The sequence below is a fragment of the Lepidochelys olivacea genome, assembly GCF_965140295.1.
Source record: "Lepidochelys olivacea isolate rLepOli2 genome assembly, chromosome: 10".
Classification (NCBI taxonomy): Eukaryota; Metazoa; Chordata; order Testudines; family Cheloniidae; genus Lepidochelys; species Lepidochelys olivacea.
The window spans coordinates 38,328,965-38,349,083 of record NC_140420.1 but is presented as its reverse complement, the minus strand read 5'-3'; the positions used below and the strand labels follow the sequence as shown (position 1 = coordinate 38,349,083).

Sequence of the window (20,119 nt, the reverse complement as noted above, 5' to 3'; positions counted from 1 at the left end):
CAAATGGAGCTTGGAGTAAGCAGGTGCAGCGCCAATGAAAGTTGTGACAAAGGATATGTCTACACTGCAATAAAAAAACTTGTGACCTGAAATCTCAGAGCTCAGGTCAGGTGACTCGGGCTCTCAGGGCTCAGGCCGCAAGACTAAAAATTGCATTATAGACATTCAGGCTCGGGCTGGAGACCCTCTGAGACTCTCCCCCTTTGCAGGTTCTTGAAGCCTGCAGCCTGAGCCTTGTGAGCCCGAGTCAGCTGGCCTGGGCCAGCCATGGCCAGGCCTTGGGTCTTTTATCACAATATAGATATACCCAAAGGTAGTAATAAAATGAATGTATTGACAATGTAATGTAAGTTACACTAATTTGGCATTCCATGGATGTGCAAAAGGTGAGTGATATACAAGCAAAGGAGATGGAGCAATTATCAGGAAAAGCAACTAACAAGAGAATGTAAAATAATCCCGTTTCTACTTCAATTTATGCCAGCACCATCCGTGATACTCTTGGGTGTAAAATTTAACCCTGGCATAAGAGGGTACAGTTCCTTTTGACTTTAACAGGAGCTGCAGCCTACTTACATCAGGACTAAATTCAGTCCCCACTAAATACCAAATGGGTATAAGTTACCGTTATCTTCCACTACACTGAATGCCTAATTGGTGCAAACTACACTCAACCACCTGTAACTTTTGGGAAGTTTGGATGTGGATCCAAACTTTGTGGTTAGCTCCTAATCTCTTAAGAAAAGGGACTAAACAAGAAACCTACATCTGGATTGTCTCAAACTGTGGGGAATTCAGAGCCGGATCTGAACTTTTCAACCCAAACCTGTTTCTAATAAATAGACTACAATAACCTTTCCATGAAGAGCTGGCTTTTATCTGGATTACATCTAATTATGTTTTGCCTGTCCATAAATTGCAAGATGAAAAAAAGAGCTGCTACATTCCACTTCCACCTTATGCATGTTATCCTTCATGCTCCATGTTTATATTTTACTTTGATTTTTACCTCTCTCTCCTTTTGTATTGTTTTTTGCTGCCATTAGTTGTTGTTTCGGAGAGGATGTGTCTATAAGCCTATTGTAAGTATCTATAACTGCCTCCTTCCACAGTCTTCATTCATCTGCCTCTTTTCCCTCTCCATTTCCATTTTTTTTCCAATCAGTACATTTCTTTTAAAGGCTGAATTACTAGTTATTTATTTACTGACACGGTAAACACATCATAGTTTTGTGACTATTTTAAACATGGTAAAGTCCACTTGACACAACAGACCTGTCTTAGATCTGGTGTGCACTACAGAGTTAGGTCGACATAAGGCATCTTACATCAACAAATTATGTCAGGGTCCAGACTACAGTCTTGCTCCCACCTATGTAAGTGCCCTGCTACATCGACATAATAACACCACCTCCATGAAAGGCGCAGGGCTTATGTCGGTGTAGTTAGGGCAACTGTGTTTGTGTAGACACTCCTGGTTACTTGCTTACTCCATGCTGGAGCCGTAAAATTGACAAGAAAGCCCGTCTCACAGCTTGGGCTGTCACTCCAGGGAAGGTGGCGGGGCTCCAGCTGTAGCGCAGCTTCCCCTGGGCTCCTGGCTCACTGCTCCCAGAAGGGCTGCTGCCCAGGCTCCCTACTCTGAGCTGGGCTGCCCCCCACCCCGGGGTCCCAGCTCCTTGTGCCCAGCCAGGCTGTGCCCGCCCCGCTTACAGCCAGGCTGCCCCTCCTCCCAGTGTCCCCGCTCTGAGCCAGGCTCCGCCCGCCGGGGTCCCTGCTGGGAGGGCTGTCCCAACCTGGCTCCCTGTTCTGAGCCAGACTGTGCCCACCCGACTCCCCACTCCCTGCAGGGATCCTAGGTACTACCCACACTGCAGGGTCCCTGTTCCCTGCAGGGAGCCCAGCTGAGCCGAAGCTCCTGGCTCCCTGCCGAGAGCCCAGGGGCGGGTGGGGGGTCAGCCAAGCAGAGTTGAGAGCCCAGGCTCTCAGCCGACCACACTGCCCCTCTTAAGTCTGTAGAAGTGCTTCTGGTGAGGATGCACACCACCAACACAAGGAGAGTAGTGTAGACATGAACCAACCACCACAGTAACTTTTGCGGTGACTGTAAGTCGACCTAACAATGTCTTTCCCTCTCCCTCAACCAGGAATTCCCCAAATTGTATCTAACACTCATTTGCACTGTGGTTTGCATTACTTAGTCTGGCTAATACTTCAGGTATTTTATTCATTAATATGTGGCTTTAAATGTGCTCTTGCATAGTTTTTAGATTAGCTCCCTTGAATGTTAACATATGGCTTTTCCCTACACTTCTCTGGCAGTGAAGATGGCTTGAAGAGACTGCCTAAATTATTTAGAATGAGGACGATTCAGCATCCATGGTGGCTCAGACCAGTGATGAGCTGCCAAAATCTTAACAACGGGTTCCCTCCTCACCCCACGAGGGGGTCGTTGCCCACCCCCATCCCCTGGGACTCCTGCCCCATCCAACCCCCCAGCATTTCTTGATGCCTGCCCCCCAGGACCCCTGCCCCATTCACCCCCTTCCCTGTCCCCTGACTGCCCCCAAAACCGGGCAGGAGGGTCTCGTAGGCCATCATAGTGGGTGCCCACCCCACCCCTAAGGTACCTGCTGGGGGGCGAGGTGGAGAGTCCCGGAGGTGCTTACCTGGGGCAGCTCCCAGGAAGCATCCAGCAGGTCCCTCTGGCTCCTAGGGGTGGGGGAGCGTAGCTAAGGCGGGAGCGGCGGATCCCCCACTGGTCACATCAAAAGTGGCGCCTTAGGCACTGACTCCCTGGGTGCTCTGGGGCTGGAGCACCCACGGGGAAAATTGGTGGGTGCAGAGCACCCACTGGCAGCTCCGCACCCAGGCCCAGATCACCTCCGCCTCCTCCCCTGAAAGTACCGCCCCGCTCTGCTTCTCCGTGCCCCCCCCCCCCCGGCTTCCCACGAATCAGCTGTTCGTCGGGAAGTCAGGGCAGGCTGAGAAGCAGGCAGCAGCTTCCCGCTCAGGCCCAGGGAGGCAGAGGTGAGCTGGGGTGGGGAGTGGTTACCTGCTGCTGCGTGGGTGACCCTCCTCGCGCCCCCCCGCCCCAGCTCACCTGCGCATCCCTGGGCCTGAGCGGGAAGCCGCGGCCTGCTTCTCAGCCTGTCCCGGCTTCCCGTGCGAATCAGCTGTTCGGCGGGAAGCCGGGGATAAGGGGGGGCAGAGAAGCAGGCGGTGGCTTCCCGCCTCCACCAGGTTACCTGCTGCAGTGCGGGCAGCCCTCCTTGCGCCCCCCGCCCCAGCTCACCTGTGCATCCCTGGGCCTGAGCAGGAAGCCGACGGCCTGCTTCTCAGCCTGCCCCCAGCTTCCCGCGTGAACAGCTGATTTGCGGGAAGCCTGGGGGGGCAGAGAAGCAGAGCGGGGCGGTGCATTCAGGGGAGGAGGCGGAGCGTAGGTGAGATGGGGCTGGGGGTGGGGCAGGGAGCTGCCGGTGGGTGCTCTGCACCCACCAAATTTTCCCCTTAGGTGCTCCAGGGCTTGAGCACCCGTGGAGGTGGCACCTAAGGCGCCACTTTTGGCCGATTAAATTTAGAAGCCCTTTTAGAACCGGTTGTCCCTCGCCGGTTCTAGTGAACCGGTGCGAACCGGCTCCAGCTCATCACTGGCTCAGACCAAGATGTTTCATTGTGTTTGGCTTGTGAAAAGTTAATTCTTAAAGTCTAAAGAGGCTATTTGATGCTGGTGACACAACAAAGGGATTCCTCTTGTTTTTTTCAGAAGAATAGTTAAATTGCCCTGTTGTGGCTCTGAGTGGAGTTGTAATTTAGATCTTACTGAGGCTCTAGGGACTCCAAAGTTGCCATTTTTGTGGAATATGGTTGTAAATCTGAGTACTAATAATGGGATTCCTCATATGAAGACAGGAGTAAAAAATAAGAAGATCTGGATAGTTAACTTAAAACATAAATTCACCATTGGGCAGAGATCAATCATAGAAACTTAGAAACTATAATGAAACCTTACCTGTAATGGTTACTCCTGCTCATTCTGGGATACTGTACAAACCTCTTATCTGTAACTGAAGAAATTCAAATGTTGAGCCTAATGACTTATGTGCTTTAGTAATCTTTAGAGACGCTCCTTCCTATATTAAAAGGCACTTTGAAAAGTAGTATAGTATTAATTATTCTGACAACTGTAAGAGTTTGATCCTTCTCCCATTTAAGGGAGTTCTGTCATTGACTTCAAGTAGTCATATGGTTAAAATCTTGTAGAATTCTGTATTTGTAGGTCAGGGGAGTGTGTTGAAGCCCGCTTGGCACCTGAGTGATGGTGGTTTTCCTTTCAGCCAGGAGAAGCTGAGAAAGAAGCACAAGTGGAATCTGGCTCAGTACAACTCCCTCAAATGGTTGCCAAAAAGCCCATGAGAGATTTCATTGGTCTGGAAGAGTGTGACAAAACTACCCGAGAAGCTATGCTGAACTTCAGCTTCTATCTAACAATTGGGGACATGGATGAGGCCTTCAAATCCATCAAACTCATCAAAAGGTGGGATCTAAACATTTGTAATGACTCATTTAGTGGTGGGATTTATTTTCACTTGAGTCATATGAAGTTTTGTTCCCTTTACACTTCTTTAATTTTTCCTCCTTCTCTTTGCCCTCATTCACACTCTGTCATCCTAAACAAGCTGAAACCTTTACCCTTTGGGTATTATATTAACTTTTTCTCTGCTGGTCTTGTACTATACCTGTCATGGTGGTGTCATCCATTGAGAACAATGCAATGTCAGGACATACCTAGTGCATCTAGCAGAACAGCAGATGGGATGTACCTGGCATGGTCAGCAGCAGTCAAATGGACTTCTATGTCCGTATGATAATGGACATCTCATCTTAGTACCCATGCTCATGTTACTTTTAATGCTATTAATTAGTAATGTTGTCAGATGTTGACTGCATGTGTGTTCTTTCTGTGTGCTGTCCCAGCTCTGCATAGACAGCTGGTACAGCAGACCTCAAGCAAACTGCCCAATGACCACAAGATCTGTTAAGGTGTATGAAGGCACTCCGTGAGGTTTATTATCAGCGAAGCACGATCCTAATGCCCCGGCTCAGTGGTTATAGGCAGTGATGAGCTGCCAAAATCTTAACAACCGGTTCCCTCCTCACCCCACAAGGGGGTCGTTGCCCACCCCCGCTCCCCAGGATTCCTGCCCCATCCAACCCCCCGCGTTCCTTGACGCCCCCCCCGGGACCCCTGCCCTATCCACCCACCTCCCCTGTCCCCTGACTGTCCCCAGAACCAGGCTGGAGGGTCTTGTGGGCCACCGTAGTGGGTGCCCACCCCGCCCCTAAGAGCCAGAGGGACCTGCTGGGGGGAAAGGTGGGGAGTCTCGCCAGTGCTTACCTGGGGCATCTTCCAGGAAGCATCCGGCAGGTCCCTCTGGCTCCTAGGGGCGGGGTAGCGTAGCGGCAGCTCCCCCCACTGATCACATCAAAAGTGGCGCCTTAAGTGCCGATTCCGTGGGTGCTCCAGGGCAAAGCACCCACCAGCAGCTCCCTGCTGTGCCTGACCCCAGCTCACCTCCGCTCCAGCTCCACCTCCTCCCCTGAACATATCGCCCTGCTCCCTCTCCCCCAGCTTCCCGCAAATCAGCTGTTCCCGTGGGAAGCCTGGGAGGGCTGAGAAGCAGGCGGCAGCTTCGCGCTCAGGCCCAGGGTGGTGGAGGTGAGCTGGGCGGGGAGCGGTTCCCCTGCGCACCCCCCGGGTTACCTGCTGCAGCGTGGACAGCCCTCCTCACGCCCCCCCGCCTCAGCTCACCTGCGCATCCCTGAGCCTGAGCAGGAAGCCGGCGGCCTGCTTCTCAGCCTGCCCCACCTTCCCGCGTGAACAGCTGATTCACAGGAAGCCTGGGGGGGCAGAGAAGCAGAGCGGGGCGGTGCATTCAGGGGAGGAGGCGGAGGCAGAATGGAGGTGAGCTGGGACCAGGCGCAGGCCGGGGCAGGGAGCTGCCGGTGGGTGCTCTGCTGGAGCACCCATGGAGTCGGTGCCCAAGGCGCCACTTTTGGCCAGTTGTTAAATTTAGAAGTGTATGTCAGGAGTAACATCACTGAATTCAGAGGAAAATGTGGCTTGTGGTTAAAGCATTAGACTGGGACTAAAGCAATGTGGTTTTAATTTCTGGCTGCCACTGCCTTCCTGTGTGCCATTATTATTATTATTAACAAAAATGCCTTTAAATAAAGCCTTAAAGGCAAAAGTAACAATGACCTAACAAACACCAAAGTCAGCAGAGAATCAAAAGCAATCCAAAAGGGTACTACAAAAAGGAGAGATTTAAGCTATTAAGTATCTATTTTTAAAAAATCTGTATTGTAAACCTAGTTGATTACAATTTTAGGGTTCCATGTGGCATTCCGTGCACACCAAACAATTCCCATCAACTTCAATGGGAGTTTTGCGTGCACAAAGAATACTGGCTGGGGTCTTCACAAGGTTTTCTTCATAGATCAACTTAGAGGTGAAACAGTTATTCTGATGAAGTCAGCATTCTGAGTGTACTGATCACTATGCAAAAAGTCCACTGCAGGCTGGATTTCAAAATGTTTAGGGGAATAAAGTGATTGTCATTTTGTACCCCAGATGAGAGAGAAGACTGGAAATTAAAATAAAGACATAGCTTGAATTATCTTAACTATGGGTTTGTCTGCATGGCTCCACCATGCAGACTATGGGGGTGTGAGCTGCAGAACACCCTAAAGTATTGGGCTATAACTGCGGTCAAAAAACAATAAAGAAAAGAGTCATTCTAGGGGCGTAGAATGTCTGCACCCTTATGGATGGATGCGATGCACAAAGGCCTGAGAGAAGAACAGCTCTTGTTTCCAGAGCCTTTGCACTGTTTCTGAAGGGTGAAGGAAATACGGTTCTGTATTTGTAGTTCTTGTTATCTTTGGGGGTGGGGCGAGTGTTTGTACCATATTGACTATCAGGCTGTTCTGGTACCATCCTTCTGGAATGTGTTTGTATGAGTGTCCTGTGCCTAGCCTTTCTTATGAATCTATGTGTTTTTTTGCAATACCAGCCCTGTTCTTGCCAGGTTCTGTGAGCTTGCAAGCAGGCAGAGCTTGACTTCGGCTAACTTGGCTACTTTGCTCTATATCAGCAAAGCTTGACAGCTACTTTTTATTCAGGCCGCAGGCCTCACACCAGGTCTTGGATACAAGGGCTTATGTCTCAGGCTCCTTTCCTACTGTAGGTAGATGTATTCAGTAAACCATAATATCATCTAACCTGAATCATGATTCATTACAAAATGGATATTATGAAAATATTAATGTATGTGCTGAAAGATGCATTTCAGGCATTTGGTACAGCTGCACAAATCAGGACTTAACTAAACATCTACATTTCTTGGTCTGTTGAAAACACTTGGCCTCTGGTCTTGGGCCTTTCACTGCACCTGATGGATTCAGATGTCTGGGGTAAATGCACACCTTGTGACTTGTTGTCACAATGCACCACTGATGAAAATAATTGGTTTTCAAATGTCTCAGAAGGATAGCCATCACTTTTCAAGGTCAGATTTGCAAATAAAACATTCTGACCATGTGGATTCTCTTTTGTTAAACAGCCGAAACATGATTGATAATGATTGGTCTTATTATTTGCCATTCAAATACGAAGTACATCATATACAGGGAATTGAACACTTTCCACTTTATTTATACATTTAAAATAAACACAGTAATACCAAGTATTACAATGTTACTGACCACATAGGTGACTTTTAAATTTTAATGTACATATTATAATATAGATATTGCAATATTAGCTGAAATAATATGTCTTAAATATTCCAATACTTTATTTTTAAAAACTGTAAATATAGCACAATTATTTTTAGAAAATACCTTGCTTTTCTGTAAAATAAGTCAGGGAAATGGAAACAAACTTCAGCTGGTTTTTATAAACTGGTGTAAGAAAAAACTTCTTATCAGCTTTATAGAACTCTGCTCTGATTGTCTAGAGCAAGGCATTGTGGGGGGCTGAATTCTAAAAGTCCTTGGTTCTAGAGCATCAAGCTCTGTAGAGCGCTACTGACTTTGGGCATCGTGCAGAGTGGCAACTGGGGCTGCATTCCTTATTACGTGAAATTTTGGGTGCAGAACAGAATTTAAGAGCCACTTGATCACTTTTTAACAAAGTGAAGCGAAATATAAAGGAGACAGTGACAAAGATGAAAAGCAGAGAATTCAGCTGGGAGCAGCAGCACAGCCTCAGAGAGAGATTTTATAATGTTCGCAGCTCATAGTCATTCAGTCTTATCAGTGAGTATGATCAAGGTAACATCTACTGAAAGTTTTAAAAAACATTTCTCCTTGCTGCTTGTCCTTTTCTAACTCTTGTATTTAGGGACTTCTGCAGTGCAGTTTTCGGCTTGTTGGTTTGTTGCCTGATGCTACATGCACACTGTTGACGTGAGCCATCATGCCATATAGCGCAGTGGTGGGCAAACTACGGCCCATGGGCCACATCCGGCCCACGGGACCCTCCTGCCTGGCCCCTGAGCTCCTGGCCCGGGAGGCTAGTCCAGCCCCTCCCCTGCTGTTTCCCCTCCCCCGCAGCCTCAGCGCACCGTGCCACCGGCGCAATGCTCTGGGCAGCCAGGCAGCGCAGGTGCAGCGTCGCGGCCTGACCTGGTGCTCTGGGTGATGTGGCTGTAGCGCTGCCAGTCACTGGTGCACCAGGCAGTGTGGTAAGAGGGCAGGGAGCAGTGGGGGTTGGAGAGAGGGCAGGGGAGTTGCGGGGGGGGGGTGGTCAGGGGTCGGGGTGGTCAGATGGCAGGAGACGGGGGGGTTGGATGGGGCAGGGGTTCCGGGGGGGCAGTCAGGAATGAGGGGGGGTTGGATTTGGCGGCAGGGGGCAGTCAGGGGTGGAGGGTCTGGGGGTGGGCAGGGGACAGAGAACAGGGAGGGTTGGAGGGGCAGGAGTCCCGGGGGAGCCATCGGGGGCGAGAAGCAGGGGGGTTGGATAGGAGGCGGGTGCTGGGCCAAGCCATGCCTGGCTGTTTGGGGAGACACAGCCTCCCCTAACTGGCCTGCCATACAATTTTGGAAACTCAATGTGGCCCTCAGGCCAAAAAGTTTGCCCACCCCTGTGTATAGCGTCACACTTATGTAGTAGAGGACTGATCATGCAAGGTGCTGAATATCTTCAACTCTCACCAATTTATTTGGCACTGTGGGGTCTGACCTGCAAGAATCAATTCTTAAATGCCTAGTTCTCAAATTTGGGTGCTCTGATTTGCATTTGTGTGGTGATTATGCTCCCAAGTATCTGCTTTAGGTGCCTATGTGCAGAATGAACGTGCTGACTTAGGCACCCAAGTTTGAAAATTGCATGCCAAGTTTGCACACTTTGTGGGAAAAGATAATTTAGGATATTCATTCATAGTAGCCATTTCTAACAAAATAAGTTAATAGTATATTTGGGGGTATGGGGAGGTCACGGTAAAAGCTCTTCTCATAGATATTAACCCACAGTGTAAACAATGGAGTGCACTTTCAGCACAGTGTGTAGGAAGTTCTAGCTGTGTACCTCTCTTTCGTGTTAATGGCACCTCTAGCTGCCTGCAAAATTAACTTAAACACTCCCAAAGCCTCTATTTTTAAGGACAAAACAGTGTCTGAAAACTCACCCTAATTTTTTGCATTCCCATATATTTACAAATATAATTTAGAATTATATTACTTGCTTCTGGGGTAATAGATTGTGTTCTATGCTTCAGTGTGGAAGAAATGTTACAGCAAAGTTAGATGTTCCTAAAAATTGGGTATGTGATACTCACCTTAAAGGAAACATTACCTAAGCCTAAACTATGCTGTTGTAAATTTTGACACCCATGAAAAATTTCCTGCTCTGTCAGACTGTCTGTCTGTTGGGTCCAAAGGAGGATTGTGAACACAGCTGAGCCCTTGATCTTGTTGCATTGTCATTAGGGAGCAGGATAACTTCATTCAAAATAAGGGAAGACTTTAAAGTAGTAGGTTGCCCTTTTCCCATTTTCAGTACCCTCACCACACTCACTCTGTCTCTGCCACAGTTGAAAACTCCTGGCATATGGTGTAAAGTCCTAATATTTTTCCATTGTACAGTAGAGGAAGAGGGGTGGTGTATAATATATATATATAATTATGTGTATTATACATATAGATAGATAGATAGATGGAGCCCATTCAGATAATAATTGAGGGCCTCTTTTCAGCTTGAGCTTTGTGATGTCCTTCAACACTTAATTTTAAATTACAGTGTATACTTATAGAAAACAATTCCAATGCAAGTCTCCTCAGAGGACTCTCCCATTTCAAGCACATGCTCTCAGCATGGTGACTCAACATAGTCATTCTCCAGTCCCCTGCGGAAGTGAGCAGTCAGAGTGCGGCTAATGACAATAACCCGAGGTGCCATGCAGTCCTCCCGCCTGTGAAGGATGTTCCATATGAGGATGGCGGCTGCCAGCGTGGCCAGGAGGCAGGCCCCAATGTTCAGGTAGCAAGACCAGGACAGGTTGGTGTAGGGCCCTATACGGTAGAAAGTCACCAATCCAATGACCAGAACAAAACCTGCAAGCAGAGTGAGAGAGAGACACTTCAAAATGGGTACTTCTCTTGAATTTCTCTAGCACATTTCATCCCAAAGGATGCCACAGTGCTTCAGAAATTATACACAGGGATCACTTTACCCAAAAACATGCAGCCTCTCTGGAATGAAACCCAGGAGGTTTCTAACAGAGCATAGAAACACTATACAACAATTTAGGACAGAAAAAGATAAATTACCTAGATGAAACTACAAGAAAAATTTAGGAAAATGGAAAGTAATATTCAAGCTTGATTGGGCCAGGTTTCTGGCGTTAACACATCTAAACTTATTAAATGTGGTATCTGAGGCGCTGCCTTTCTAATGTGGTGGTGGGTGCTTGACGCCCCTGGCTCTGCCACAGGCCTCACCCCTGCTCCACCGCTTCCCCCAAGCCTTCACCCCTGCCCTGCTTCTTCCTGCCCCATTCTGTCCCTTTCCCCAAGCGTGCCTGGCCCTTGCTCCTCCCCAGTACCTCCTGTATACCATGGAACAGCTGATCTGCAGTGCGTGGGAGGCACTGGGAGGAAGGGGTATGTGCTGATTGGAGGGGCCACCGGCAGGTAGGAGGTGTTGTGGGGAGGTGGGGCACTGGCTGCCAGTGGGTGCTCAGCGGGTGCTCAGCACCCACCATTTTTTTCTTGGAGTTGGCGCCTATGTGTGTCATGGATTCTTTAACATCCATATGGTCAGAACCTTGTTGTATACCTTGACCAAAAGACTGGGTACCTGGATTGCACCCTCCACATCAGGCCTATTTCTTTCCATGCTGATTTAAAATATCCTGTGCCCCACCGATCCTCTTTTGTATGCTCTTCTGTACTCGAGTCTCATTGACACTATTGGTGACCAAGGCCTATGATTTTTCATGCCTCCTTTCCTGCTCTTCTTGCCAGTGCAGCAAGTTGGTATATTGATTAAAGATATGTATAAAGCAGCCTCCATCATTCAGAACACTACATTAATTCAGAAATACATTTTTTAAAGTATTTAAAACAAACCACCCATATAAAATATAAGTAGATAGAGAAGGTACATAATAGAAAGAATAAAAAATATACTATAGAGAAAGGGAGATGGAGAATATATGAGTAGGGGGACCCCACCATCATGGTGGTAATTAAATTTCTGAAAATCTTTTTCAGGTTAAAAACCAGGAGGGAGGAATATCGAGGGAGAGCAAGGTCCAGCGCCAGTGACAACCAAAGCAAAGTCTTTGGCTATGTCTACACTAGCAAGCTTACAGCGGCACAGCTCTATGTATAGTAAATAATATTCTTGTCAATTCAGACTGAGGAAATTGACAGGTGAAGTGATATATCTAGTCATACAAGAAATCTGTAGTAAAGGATAGGACTCAAATCTTGTGGCTCCCAGTCTCATGTGTTAACAAGACTGCCCTTCCTGAAGGATGCATCAATAATGCAAAATTGCTTTACAGCCCTCTATGCTTCCCTTCCTCTCCTCCCATTTAAAGCTAGTTATCAACTTTTAAGAGAGGTAATTTATAGATCTGATTAGTTTGACAAGAACTTATACAAAGAGGCAAATATGTCTTGCTTACTAAGTAAAACGCAGCTTCCTCTTCTCTCAAACACTTCCTTCACCACCACCATAACAGAAGAAATTAACATGGACAAAAGGGCCCCGTAATGGAGGAAGACTGAAATAAGCAAAGGTCAATAAACAGCCAAAGAGGGATCTATAGATACCATCTCACTAAGTTCATGGGCAAGGACAAGTCATGCACGAGCCAGTCTTTCCTAAGTTTCCAGTATCTGTATGCTATCTTTCTGTGTTAGCAGCATTGATTGGAAACAGTGTTATCACAGAAGGTCTGCCTTTCTATAGTATATAAAGTCATCCTAGCAGTGATTGGAGATGCCGCCAATACTAGATCCAGATCCCTCACAGGGAGCACTAGTTGGGAGTATATCTCCCAGTGTTAGAAAGTAGTGGGCAACAGCTCTTAAGGTTTTCACTGTGCAAATAAGTTTTATTTTCTTTGAAGAGTTTCAGACACTAATTTATCTCTGATGCAGCTCCACTGAAGTCAGTGGAGTTATATGGAGCATGGATTTGGCCCCGTATGTTTCTAGAGCTTTTAAATAGGTATTTTTTCAAATCAATCTGCTTCTAGGTGGTGCAGCCCCAGTTTGTCCTTGTTTTCTGTCCTTGCACAATCACTTCTATGAAATTCTCTGCTCACTTAGCTCCACTTTTAACTTAAAACACCGTGCAGACTGTGGGGGTGTGAATTGCAATGTTGCACAGTAACTATCTCATGTAGACCCTGCTGTTGGTAGTCCATCGCTGACGATGGTGATATTGTCGCAGTTCTCATCTATGCCTATGTGTATGACTCCGAAGTCCAAACCCTGATCCACAGAGTTGGCCACACTGAGGGCATTGGAAATCTGTATTTATGATGTTTGATGATGCAGCTGTGTGGCACTTTTCACGTGCAGCCTGGAGATGAATTTGTTGATCCTGAGCAAACCTGTTACATGCTGATCTTGTCCGAGACCACCAGTGAGTCCTATTCTGAGCCACTTGATCAAATTCTTCGGAATTGTTGCCAGCCCACTGGAGACTGCTCTTCAGATTATTTTTTACTCCTAGGGGAATTCTGTGCCAAAAATTAAAAATTCTGCAACAAAAAATTAAAAATTCTGCGCACAGTATTTTAAAATTCTGTGTATTTTATTTGTCAAAATAACACAATATAATCATACCAGTTTCAATTATTTTTGGTCATTTATTTCAAAATACCTGTCAGCAAGTATGTACGTAACGATACAGACAACAAAAAAGATTCAGAAATTTTTTTTGACAAATAGATTCCTTACTAGGCATATTAATACAGAACTCTGAGTAAATAATTCATTGAAACTACAATACAGAACTGTATTGCCCTCACCCTTCAGAAACAGTGCAAAGGCTCTGGAAACAAGAGCTGTTCTTCTCTCAGGCCTTTGTGCATCGCATCCATCCATAAGGGTGCAGACATTCTACGCCCCTAGAATGACTCTTTTCTTTATTGTTTTTTGACCACAGTTATAGCCCAATACTTTAGGGTGTTCTGCAGCTCATACCCCATAGTCTGCATGGTGGAGCCATGCAGACAAACCCATAGTTAAGATAATTCAAGCTATGTCTTTATTTTAATTTCCAGTCTTCTCTCTCATCTGGGGTACAAAATGACAATCACTTTATTCCCCTAAACATTTTGAGATTCAGCCTGCAGTGGACTTTTTGCATAGTGATCAGTACACTCAGAATGCTGACTTCATCAGAATAACTGTTTCACCTCTAAGTTGATCTATGAAGAAAACCTTGTGAAGACCCCAGCCAGTATTCTTTGTGCACGCAAAACTCCCATTGAAGTTGATGGGAATTGTTTGGTGTGCACAGAATGCCACATGGAACCCTAAAATTGTAATCAACTAGGTTTACAATACAGATTTTTTAAAAATAGATACTTAATAGCTTAAATCTCTCCTTTTTGTAGTACCCTTTTGGATTGCTTTTGATTCTCTGCTGACTTTGGTGTTTGTTAGGTCATTGTTACTTTTGCCTTTAAGGCTTTATTTAAAGGCATTTTTGTTAATAATAATAATAATAATGGCACACAGGAAGGCAGTGGCAGCCAGAAATTAAAACCACATTGCTTTAGTCCCAGTCTAATGCTTTAACCACAAGCCCCATTTTCCTCTGAATTCAGTGATGTTACTCCTGACATATACTGGTGTGAGGAAGGAAAATCAGGTCCATTATTATTTGTGGAACGCATGCCTCATTTTTTTTAAACTGACCTCTTAGAAGTTGATTTCCCTGTCTGTAAAATGGAGATGGTAATTCTTCCTTTTTCCCACCCTTTGTTTGTCATGTCTATTAAAACTGTAAACACTTTTGGGGGAGGGACTGTCTCTTAGTATGAGTTTGTACAGTTCTAGCTTAATTGCAATCTGATCTTTGTTGGGGCCTGTACACACTACTGTAATACATATAAATAATGATGATAATTTGCTGTTCTACAGCATTTTTCATCTACAGAGTGCAAAACGCTTTACAACGGAGGGTAAATTCACCCATTTTAAAGGTGGGAAGCTGATGCAAAGTGTGATCATTTGCCCTTTCAGTGGCAGAGCTGGGGATGGAAAAAAGGGCACTGGACTAGGAATCAGGAGACCCATTTGCTCATCTGTCTGTTAACTTTGTGCATTTGATAGAAGTTTGTGTACAATAAGTTTTCTTTGTGCAATCAGATTATCCTGCTGTTTGTGAGGATTTTTCACATGAGATCAAAAAACTTAAAGAAAAATAGGAAAATGTGATGTAAAATCACAAAAATCATCAGGGGGACTCAGTGGCTTGCATAAGACCTGGAATTAATTTAACTGATGTTTTTGAGCTAGACTAGAATTCAGTTTGTTGGTGTCCCTTTTAAGTAGGAAGAACGTTGGGCCAAAACTACTTGATAGTGTGTCTTTATAAGTAAATAAAAAGTACCATTATATATGTTTATAATACTAAAGGCCAGATTCTGTGGGTGGGGGCACATTGGTTCAGGAAGCCCTTTCCGTTCCTTTCACGCCTGCACAGGGCTAACCAGAACCTGGTGCTTATGCTTGCCTAGATGCTATTGGGCATGCGAAGGCAGGGCCATGGTCTAACCAATCCAACAGATGAATTGTGCTGGCACCAGGAAGTATATGCTAGATGCGGCTTCTCAAAGGTTCCACCACATGGTTCCCTTAGTAACCCTGGATGCTTCCAGGAACTGCCATTCATGTAATACACCTCCTGCTGCTGCTGTAATTTCCTCTCTTTAATAGGCAGCAGGTTTAAAACGAACAAAAGGAAGTATTTCTTCACACAACGCATAGTCAGCCTGTGGAACTCTTTGCCAAAGGATGTTGTGAAGGCCAAGGCTATAGCAGGATTAAAAAATAACTAGATAAACTCATGGAGGATATGTCCATCAATGGCTGTTAGCCAAGATGGGCAGGGATGGTGTCCCTAGCCTCTGTTTGCCAGAAGCTGGGAATGGGCGATGGGATAGATCACTTGATGTTTACCTTTTCTATTCTTTCTCTCTGAAGCATCTGGCATTGGCCACTGTCAGAAGACAGGATACTGGGCTAAATAGACCTTTGATCTGACCCAGTATGGCCATTCTTATGTTCTTACATTCTCTCTCCTCCTTACCTGGCTGTGGCTTCTAAAATTGTGGTAGAACCTTGCACGTTTACAGTACTATACACACTGTAGCAGTAACTGTTTTTCAGAGATTTAAATACTTCATTGTAAGACTGAAAATGCTACTCCAGAGTGAATCAAGAAGAAAACACAGTTAACTGTATTGTGCTAAGTGCCTCTAAATATGCTTGCATCTGCAATAGGAAGTAGTGCACCATGGTATATCATCTGTCTCGCCCAATTTATAAATATGAAGGAGGCATTACTGCAATAAATTCTGCTACTCCTGATGTAGCCATTTTGCTTGATCAACTTCAGGTGAAATTGTAGTTGCTGCTCTACACCAGCCACACAAAAGAAGAAGAAGAAGAAGATCTATCTTGCAAGCTTTTTTCCTTTCTATGCAAAGGATGCATAGATTATGAGTTGCCTGTTTTGCCGATATGTCACAAGGCAACATACTGTAAAAGTTAAGGTTCATAAGCCAACCAACAGTTTCACCCAGCGAATGTGTGACAGACTTTGAAATGCTGATTACAGATCAAGGCCACAAAAGACAATGAGTACCCTGAAAGTATAAGAATTATCCTGGCATCTATCTCCAACACTGTTCTGGTGCCTTGTAATAAGTGAATCACTGAGTTGTCTGGCTGGTCTTAATAATTTTTTCCTTGAATAGATATTGCACAGAGTTGGTGATGATGGGCTTGATACAAGGACCATTGAAGTCAGTAGTAGTCTTTCCATTGCCTTCAGTAGGTTTTAGATCATTACTTATAAGGGCAGCAATAACCTGCCTCTACTGTAACTTTAGATGAAATATATCACAATAAATAATTCTAGTCTGAGTATAGCAGCTGCATAACTTCCAATCATTGCATTGTGTGTAGTGGCTTCTTCAGTATGCCAGTATAGATTTACTGGTATCTATGGTACTGTTATGTCTAATGTGTGGAAATACGGAGTGATTAGCACAAACCTGTGGGGGGAAAAACCTACAGGTTTACTGGCGTTTGTGAGTGCTGCATTCACCCAGACACACACTTCATCTTGTGCCTTGATCAGTTACACACAGGAAAGTGGCAATAGTCTGTGTACATTGTTTTATGGCACATCAGAAAGGTAAAGAAATGCCTTAAGTGTATTTCCCACTATGTAAACTTACTTCCAAACCCAAATCTATATTATTATATTACCTGTCATTTTTTCTTCTATCTTTGAGATCACTTAGGGCAAGTTACAATACTAAATGGGTATGCAGCTCTGGGCTAGACCAGGAGTCTTTGTGAGCACCTCTGTTCCATTTTGTGGAGTGATTATTCATCAGGAAAAAGACTAAGGCTTCCTCACAATGCCTAAAATAAAACTATTTTGGTTAGCAGGACTGTTTCCCTTCACAGGCCCTTTGCCTGAACCCTGGTTCAGACCAGCAGCCAATCACATGACAGCCTTTTCTCTTCTCGCAGTTTCATGCCAGGTTCTGAATGGGAGGGAGTCTAGAGACGGGGAGCTCAGAAAGTAATTCTTACTTGGCAGAGAGCATAAGTGAGTCATAGGAGCTATTGAAGAGTAAAAACTCCCTGGTCAGTACAGTCTGCCACAGGCTAAACAGGGACTGACATTTAAGAGCAGAGAAAAGTGTGATTCAGAAGGAAGAGCGAGGAATATTATTGGAGAGAGATATTACAGTTCGCTGTTTCTAACTTCTGTGAATTAGTTTAGGGTGAGTGAGTTGAGAGAGCTCTAAAATCAAATTTTTATGGTAAGTATTTGACAGGGATGAGTTACAGCATCCTCAATCAACAGTAATAGTGGCCAAGATAACCGGAAAGTGATGTTCGGCTTACCAACGTGGGAGTTCAGCAACAGAAGTGTGAAGAGAGATCATACTGATCCACAAAAGGCTTATCCACAGATACTGTAGCGCATACTAGGAGATTTCGTTGTCACTGTACAGAAGTCAAGACTTCTTTGTACTACAGTGAATGCTACCATTCCAAAGATTAGATATTTCTTGAAGCAAAGAGCCCCATAGTTTATTGGAGCCGCTTGATCCTGCACACTGCATATGTCTTGTTTGCTTGTTATTACACCAATGAAAATGTGTGCCAGCCAAGATTTGGCTGAAACATCTGATATGTCTCTTCACTAAATCACAGTGCGAAATTCATCATGCTCACCTTGTAGCAGCCTAGACCTCAGGGAAGGTATTCACTCTTGGGGGAAGGTAGGCTTTTTTCCTGGGGAAAGAAACTTTGCATTCTGCTGGGCTTCTACTGGAGCATCATATCTATGGGAAAGGCTATTCTGTAATCATTTGCTGAGGGAGGTGCTGAGGGAGTTGACTGACGTGATTGCAGAGCCATTGGACATTACCTTTGAAAATTCGTAGTGATTTGGGGAGGTCCTGGACGATTAGAAAAAGGCAAATATAGTACCCATATTTTTAAAAGGGAAGAAAGAGAACCCGGGGAACTACAGGCTGGTCAGCCTCATTTCAGTCCCCGGCAAAATCATGGAGCAGGTCCTCAAGGAATCCATTTTGAAGCACTTGGAGGAGAGGAAGGTGATCAGGAACAGTCAACATGGATTCACCAATGGCAAGTCATGCCTGAACAACCTGATTGCCTTCTATGATGAGATAACTGGCACTGTGGATGTGGGGTAAATGGTGGATGTGATATATCTTGACTATAGCAAAGCTTTTGATACGGTCTCCCACAGTATTCTTGCCAGCAAGTTAAAAAAAGTATAGATTGGATGAATGGACTATAGGGTGGATAGAAAGGTGGATAGATTGTCAAGCTCAACTGGTAGTGATAAACAGCTCGATGTCTAGTTGGCAGCCAGTATCAAGCGGAGTGCCCCAGGGGTCGGTCCTGGAACCAGTTTTGTTCAACATCTTTATCAATGATCTGGATGATGGGATTAATTGCACCCTCAGCAAGTTCGCAGATGACACTAAGCTGAGGGGAGACGTAGATACACTGGAGAGTAGGGATAGGGTCCAGAGTGACCTAGACAAATTGGAGACTTGGGCCAAAAGAAATCTGATGAGGTTTAACATGGACAAGTGCAGAGTTGTGCACTTAGTAAGGAAGACTCCCATGCACTGCTACAGGCTGGGGACCGACTGGCTAAGTAGCAGTTCTGCAGAAAAGGACCTGGGGATTACAGTGGTCAAGAAGCTGGATATGAGTCAGCAGTGTGCCCTCGTTGCCGAAAAGGCCAACAGCATATTGGGCTGTATTAGTAGGAGCATTCCCAGCAGATCGAGGGAAGTGATTATTCCCCTCTATTCGGCACTGGTGAGGCCACATCTGGAGTATTGCATCCAGTTTTGGTTCCCCCACTACAGAAAGGATGTGGACAAATTGGAGAGAGTCCAGCGGAGGGCAAAGAAAATGATTAGGGGGCTGGGGCACATGACTTACAAGGAGAGGCTGAGGGCACTGGGGTTATTTAGTCTGCAGAAGAGAAGACTGAGGGGGGATTTGATAGCAGTCTTCAACTACCTGAACGGGGGGTTCCAAAGAGAATGGAGCTAGGCTGTTCTCAGTGGTGGCAGATGACAAAACAAGGAGCAATGGTCTCAAGTTGCAGTGGTGGAGGTCTAGGTTGGATATTAGGAAACACTATTTCACTAGGAGGGTGTGAAGCACTGGAATGGGTTACCTTGGGAGATGGTGGAATCTCCATCCTTAGAGGTTTTTAAGACCCCGCTTGACAAAGCCTTGGCTGGGATGATTTAGTTGGTGTTGGTCCTGCTTTGAGCAGGGGATTGGCCTAGATGACCTCCTGAGGTCTCTTCCAACCCTAATATTCTATGATTCTATGATTTGATGAGGGGTGTTCCAGGATGGGACTGTGGGGCCTACCTGGTTATCATAGAATCATAGAATATCAGGGTTGGAAGGGACCTCAGGAGGTCATCTAGTCCGACCCCCTGCTCAAAGCAGGACCAATCCCCAATTAAATCATCCCAGCCAGGGCTTTGTCAAGCCTGACCTTAAAAACTTCTGAGGAAGGAGATTCTACCACCTCCCTAGGTAACGCATTCCAGTGTTTCACCACCCTCCTAGTGAAAAAGTTTTTCCTAATATCCAACCTAAACCTCCCCCACTGCAACTTGAGACCATTACTCCTTGTCCTGTCCTCTTCTACCACTGAGAATAGTCTAGAACCATCCTCTCTGGAACCACCTCTCAGGTAGTTGAAAGCAGCTATCAAATCCCCCCTCATTCTTCTCTTCTGCAGACTAAACAATCCCAGTTCCCTCAGCCT

The 20,119-nt window shown here is 45.6% G+C and overlaps 2 protein-coding genes across 7 annotated transcripts in view; one reads left to right on the top strand and one right to left on the bottom strand.

Moving 5' to 3' along the window:
• The window catches only part of IFT140 (intraflagellar transport 140), a 258,874-nt gene that overhangs the window by 168,450 nt on the left and 70,305 nt on the right, over window positions 1-20,119 (top strand). For all 5 annotated transcript variants that reach the window (XM_084642124.1, XM_084642123.1, XM_084642121.1 and 2 more), the window contains one exon: window positions 4,338-4,537. In XM_084642124.1, coding sequence (XP_084498250.1) covers window positions 4,338-4,537 — 200 coding nt within the window. The remainder of the gene's footprint in view (window positions 1-4,337; window positions 4,538-20,119) is intronic.
• TMEM204 (transmembrane protein 204) overlaps window positions 8,904-20,119 on the bottom strand; it is a 44,580-nt gene continuing 33,364 nt past the window's right edge. For both annotated transcript variants that reach the window (XM_084642134.1, XM_084642133.1), the window contains one exon: window positions 8,904-10,617. In XM_084642134.1, the coding sequence (XP_084498260.1) occupies window positions 10,373-10,617 (245 nt within the window). In that variant the 3' untranslated portion in view covers window positions 8,904-10,372. The remainder of the gene's footprint in view (window positions 10,618-20,119) is intronic.